The sequence below is a fragment of the Octopus bimaculoides genome, chromosome 1 (genome assembly GCF_001194135.2).
Source record: "Octopus bimaculoides isolate UCB-OBI-ISO-001 chromosome 1, ASM119413v2, whole genome shotgun sequence".
NCBI classification, from domain to species: Eukaryota; Metazoa; Mollusca; class Cephalopoda; order Octopoda; family Octopodidae; genus Octopus; species Octopus bimaculoides.
Window position 1 is genome coordinate 129,291,763 of NC_068981.1, and position 6,759 is coordinate 129,298,521.

The following is a 6,759-nucleotide window of genomic DNA, read 5'->3' on the forward strand; positions in this document are numbered from 1 at the left end:
TATATATATATATATATATATATATATATATATATATATATATTCATATACATACATGCATGTGCATGTGCATGTATGTGTGTGTGTGCATGTGATGTTTATAAATTGTATGTATATGCTATGTTTGAGTGCTTCGCATGTATGTGCATGTTATGTGTCCAGATAATATGTAAACTTTATGTGTCTACATTCTTTTGGATATATCTTCTCAGAAATCCTACATCAATGTTGTTGAAATTCATCAAGTTCCTGGTCAACATTCTAGAAGGAAAAGCAGAAACATATTTAGCAAGAGACATAGTTCATTAAAAAAAAAAAAATCATTAATATGTCCAAGTTGTGTAATAATATTTGAAATCTAGAGAAATCTAAAAGTACTTCCTCCAACACACAACAAATTTCTATTATTTCGGGGAATGCAACTATCAGCTCATAGAAGTATGACTGAAAATGTATACATACAAGAAAATAATATATTGATTTGGTCCATGAAAAAAATTATGCTCATTTATAGTAAAGTAAACAAGCCTACCATTGCTAAATAAGTCATACAACATTATTTAAACAGCTATGAACAGCAGAACTGGTGAGAAGACTAGATATCTAAATTGACTAATTTAGAATATTTAGATTGTAGTTTAAGTGCCTTGGATCTAAATCATATCAGGAATTATTTTGCTTTCAATTTTTTGCACATTCAAAAGGTAACTATGATCAATTTTGAGTTTACTAACATTTCAATTTAGAGATAAAATATATATTTTCATCAGTCTTTTCATATATTTCAGTTATTTTCACTCCAAATCAGCCCTAATTGTCTTGATTTACAAACAACAGAGCTTCAGCCATGACCATCTCATCTTTTCTCAAATATAATGTATCAAGGACTACGTTATTCAGTGTGTTTTCCCCTTTCTGAGGCCATATGGTGTGATTTGAAGGAAATTTGGCTATTATTTCTAATAAGTCAAGGGATCATGTGACAGCTTTTTCTCTGATTTCTTCAATATCACTGTGTATCATCATGATGTGCTGGGTTTAATAGTTAGTTTTTACCCTCTGCTGTGACACTCACCACAAACTCATACAAACCAGTTAATTTCTGGGACATGATTCTTATAATTTTCTTATAATAATGCAAGAGTGCGAGTCTGTTTTATCTATCTTTTTTTCTCTATACCTTTCACTTTGAAGTGTGAATAGCACAAATTGATTCTAACCAAACAAGGATCTTGACACAGAATGTAAACCTAGAAGGATCACTTACTATCCACATAATGAGTTGAAAATTAAGCAGGACATGTGCACCTTACTTGCCAATTATTTTAATAAAACAAACAACCATGCTATGCAATTGGTTTTTGTCAATAATTGGATTTAAGCAACACCAAACATGTAGCTTACAACTTTTTTTTATGCATTAGATTCTAAACAACCTAACATGCATCTCAACAATATTTTACCAGCAACCAAATTTCCAAAAACAAACATGTAGATCAAGTAACTATTAGCTTTAAATTTTTTTTTATATAACTTGTAGTTTAAAAAACCTTTTATCACTTCATAGCTTTTATGATTCTTCAAAAAAGAAAAGAAAAAATCTGTGAAGTTATTTTCAAATATCATGTAAGGCAAATATGTCCTTCTTTTCAAATGGATTTCAAAAACAAGAAACTATTCTTACTTCATCCCCAAGAAAGAAATAGGTCTCCAGCATTTCATTAGCTTGAGTCTGAATTGCTTCATTGGAATGGTATTCCAAACCTTCAAGATAACCAATCCCACCACATTCTTCAAACTGTTGTTGACCCTGGATATATAATGAAAACTTTAGCTAGAATCAGATGTCATACAGATGAAAAACAGTGACAACAATAAAATAACATTAATATAACAACAATAAAGAATGATGATAAAAGTAACAAAACTAGAATTGAACACTTTCTCAGTTCAAATCATATCAAATCTAACTTTCAATAATGCTTTTAAAATAGAAATGAAACTAGAGATTATATGAGGAGAAATATGAGTTTTGGCATTCATACCATTCTTTGAGCAATTACCATCAATAGAAAAATACATCAGCTTAAGCTGGGAATCAAAACAGGGTTGCATACATGTCTCAAAGAGATTTTTTCAATATACAAACTCAACATTTATCTTCAATTCCATCATTGCAAAATTGATGGATTGTTAAAATGGAGGACAAGCTCGTTAAAGAAATGCTGAAATTCTGTTAGTGATATTTTGCTCTGTCCTTAAACATAGATATTTTTCTCAGTAAATAAATTATTAAAAACAGAAAAGTCAAAGATTTCAAACGGCTTAGTGAAGGTACATCTCAATGACGTGCAAATCAAAGATACTAATGCAACTCTCTATATGGATACAACATAGGAAGAAGTGGGTTTATCTAGGTTGATTTGGCCTTCATACATGTACATAAAAGTCTGTAACTATAGATTAACAATCTAAAAGTCTATAGAATATCCAGCAAAGGAAGATTAGATAAATTACCTCAACTGTCAGTCGGCACATCATCTCACAGAAATAGAGAGCAAGACTAAGAGATTCAAGGTCTGATGATTTCAACATTACAACCATCTGTGGAATAATCTTTAAAGGAGCCAATAATGAACAATGACTGGAAGAATGGCTACCCAGGTTACACAGCAGATAAACAACCTGAAGATTAATACAAGAGAGATTACTATAATAAAAATACTGATGACAATGATTTTCACAATAGCACAAATTTCATAAATTTATAGGTGGTGGTGGTGGTAGGCAGGAGCTAGGTTAGTAGCTGAATTAATCGTAATACATGCATAGTCTGATTTTCTGGAGGATGAGAGGCAAAGAGGAAATTATGGCAATTGAACTTATATTACTAGAAATAGATCCAGTAATGAGAAACAAAAACTTAGGAACTTGTGTCAGCAATAGTTATCTTCAAAAGTTCAATACATTGAGTTACACAAGTTAATGTACCAACAGATATATGGTAGCAATTATGGATCTAAAAAGGTTCACAGAGAAAATGTACACAATGTAGGTCAATGATTAAACTATATTTTAAAGAACTTACTTCAATTCGAATGTCAAAAGTAGACACCAGAAGCTTAGTTACAGATGATAGAAGGTCTGAATGCAAAATTCTCATTGAAACATCAGCAATAGCTATGAAGAAAAGAAAAATATAAAAATGAAAGCAATAGAAATAAATAACTTTAAATAGTAATTGGAAGAAAAAAATTACATTTTTGAGAAAGAAAGAAACAACAGTTTTGGATAATTATTTTCATTAAATAGAACAGAATAATTTAAGTTTACAGGCCTCAGACATCAGATATTGATGTCACATAAAAGTTCTCTTCTTTTTGGTTCTTTTTTTTCACATTTAATTTATTGCTGGTATTACTATTGCATTACTAAATTGGACACATTTTTTTCTATGGCTATGAATTATCATCAATCAATATTCTGTAATAAACTTGATCACTAAGCAGCATTATTGCCAGTTTTACTACATCTTTTATCTAGTGTGGATTTAAGATCTTGATTCCCAGTATCCACCCAGCCAAATTATATATGAATGGAATGTTTTGCTAAATAAGGCTATCGAGGTTGTTTATATTGACAGTTAACAGAATATAAAGAACCATTTACTAAAGTGTGATGGCAGTGAAACAAGAAACAAAAGAGCTATACCAACTGTGAACTTGCAGTATAATAGCATAATCTTTGGAGGTTTAGTGTAAGTTAACTAGAGAAAGTAGCACAGAATTAAATACAATAGTTAATGCAGCCAAATCAAATGAATTAGATAGCTGATAATGTTTATAGAAAACTTAGAATGAGGTGGATCTGATCATAGTAATATGAAATGAATTAAAAAATCAAGATGTGAAAAATGCATTGTACACATAGTCAACTCTAGTCAGAATAGAAAAACAGACGTTAACACAATAAATGAAGGCTATCTGAAGTCAATGCTTATCAGTGGATTCTACTTTTCACTTAATCTGTTTTTAGTCACAAATTGCGATCTAATTTCACATCATTTTACGTATTCTTAGTGTTGAAAGTGCTATATTTACATTAGTTGATAGACCTAAAATTTGCACATGCTGAAAAAAAGTCGTCTGCCAGAGGACCAAAAGAAAAAGAAAAGCCTATTTCTTAAGCAGAAGTTAGAGGAAAAGATACTAACCTGCCATATTAGAAAGAACCCACAATGTTTCTTTGATAATATGCCGGTGTTTGGAGTGAAGGAAGGCATTTAGTGATGAGAAGAAGTCAGGATCATTGGCTGCTTGTACACTATAATCATCTTGTCCAGCACAGATATTTCCCACTGCCCGCAACAAAGGAGTTATCACCTGCAACAATAAACATATTCACAATAACATTAGTAGGGGATTTATTTATTTGCCCCCAAAAATGTAGCATTTTTGGAAGATCTCTCCCAACAATCATCATCATTTAACGTCTGCTTTCCATGCTGGCATGGGTTGGATGGTTTGACTGGGGACTGGTGAGCCAGATGGCTGCCCTTCCTAACGCCAACCACTCTGGGAGTGTAGTGAGTGCTTTTACATGCCACCGGCATGAGGGCCAGTCAGGCGGTACTGGCAACGGCCACACTCAAATGGTGTTTTTACGTGTACCTGCACAGGAGCCAGTCCAGTGGCACTGGCAACACCCTCGCTCGAATGTTGTTTTCCACGTACCACCGACACAAGTGCCTGTAAGGCGACGCTGGTAACGATCACGCTCGAATGGTGCTTTTTACGTGCCACCAGCACGGGGGCCAGTCAGCAGCCCTGGCAACGATCACGCTCAGATGGTGCTCTTAGCACTCCACTAGCACAGATGCCAGTCATGCGGTGCTGTCATCGAATTTGATTTCGATTTCACTTGCCTCAACCAGTCTTCACAAGCAGAGTTTAGTGTCCAATGAAAGAAAGGTATGCCTAAGTGGGCTAGTTACACCACTGGCATAGGCCACAGGTTATGGCCTCACTTGGCTTGTCAGGTCTTCTCAAACACAATATTTGCAATTTCTTTTCATTTGGTATAAAAGAAAGAAATATAATTGATCAAATTACCTCCCTATGACTAACACCTTTACAAATCCTGAACAAACACATACACAGATGAATCCAACTAAATTTGAATTAAGAATTAAATACTTTGCACCATCTAAATCAATCCTACTGTTTTAACCATCTAACAGCCAATCAATATCTAATCATTTTTACAGATTTATAAAGGAAATTTACAAGGGATGATCCATGCCTTATTTAACAACATTAGTAACACAAGTGAACTGAAATAACTATCGACAATTATAACTGGTAAAATACGATAGTTTATTATTAGTAAACTACATTTCAATAATCGTGTGAAGTAGAGAATTCATTTGAGAAATACTTCATACAACACTTTACAAAAAAGTCTACAAATACAATCAGGTCGTTCTGTCAGTTATTAATAATTTTTTCAATAGCAAAACAGCGAAAAACATACAAATGACAGAATCTCATTGCCACTAATTGTTGAAGTGAAACTGAATGTAAAAGGCTGGAATAGATACGACAAGGCATCTTATCTGATACTAAAATAATTCTGCCAATCCACTGCCATGGATTGGTACTTTTTTTTATTGATCCTACTAAGATGGAAGGAAAAGCTAACCTTAGCAAGATTGAACGCAGAGCAGAAAGTCAAAATATATACTGAAAGGTATTCTACCTAATACTTTAATAATTCTGCCAAACTATGTGTGCATATATACAAACACACACAAATATCTATATATATTAATAAGGGGATGGCAGATAAATCAGTGTATTGAGCAAAAATATGATGATATTTTGCCTGCCTTAGCTATTTGATAAATAAGAGATTGATAAAATGAATACTAGAGTACCAAAGTCAATAAAATCAATTAAACTTCTGAATATGGTATCCCAGTATGGACACAGTACAATGATGAAAATCAGTGAAAAAATAAAGATCAATTCACTGAAAAGTAAATATGCTTAGGTTAACAAACTTATTAGATCTTAAGATATCAAGAATAAATTTGCTTGAAGCTATATAACATTTGGAGAAAGGAAGCTAGATTAGGAAATAGATATAGATACAGGTTGTAAAATAAACCCTAGAAACGAATAATTTTTCCTCCTCAGTATATAGCATTCAGTAAAAATCCAAACTAACCTGTCCATTGTTTTGTTCTTCAGCAGCATAATTGTCAAGCAGATTTAGCAATCTTGTAAGAAGTCCAACAGCTACAAGCTCATCAACATATTCACTACTGCAAAGTAAATGGTTTCCAAAGATTACAAAGAAGTATTAGAAAGCGTAGTATGCATGCATATACATATGCACTAGTTACTCGTTTAACTAATCAAGTTGTTGCTGTTTAGCCACTGGTTGTGTTCATCCCAGAGGTATACATCATCATCATCATCATCATCGTTTAACGTCCGCTTTCCATGCTAGCATGGGTTGGACGATTTGACTGAGGACTGGTGAAACCGGATGGCAACACCAGGCTCCAATCTAATTTGGCAGAGTTTCTACAGCTGGATGTCCTTCCTAACGCCAACCACTCAGAGAGTGTAGTGGGTGCTTTTACGTGTCACCCGCACAAGGGCCAGTCAGGCGGTACTGGCAACGGCCACGCTCAAAGTGGTGTCTTTTATGTGCCACCCACACAAGAGCCAGTCCAGGGGCACTGGCAATGAT

At 33.6% G+C, this 6,759-nt stretch overlaps 1 protein-coding gene across 1 annotated transcript in view; it reads right to left on the minus strand.

Moving 5' to 3' along the window:
• Positions 1–73: 73 nt before the first annotated feature.
• Positions 74–6,759, minus strand: part of LOC106878161 (uncharacterized) — a 26,323-nt gene continuing 19,637 nt past the window's right edge. The window contains exons 8-13 of the mRNA XM_014927304.2: positions 6,229–6,325; positions 4,214–4,382; positions 3,089–3,180; positions 2,518–2,685; positions 1,685–1,810; positions 74–261 (exon numbers count right to left, since the gene is read on the minus strand). Of these exons, the coding sequence (XP_014782790.1) occupies positions 223–261; positions 1,685–1,810; positions 2,518–2,685; positions 3,089–3,180; positions 4,214–4,382; positions 6,229–6,325 (691 nt within the window). The 3' untranslated portion in view covers positions 74–222. The remainder of the gene's footprint in view (positions 262–1,684; positions 1,811–2,517; positions 2,686–3,088; positions 3,181–4,213; positions 4,383–6,228; positions 6,326–6,759) is intronic.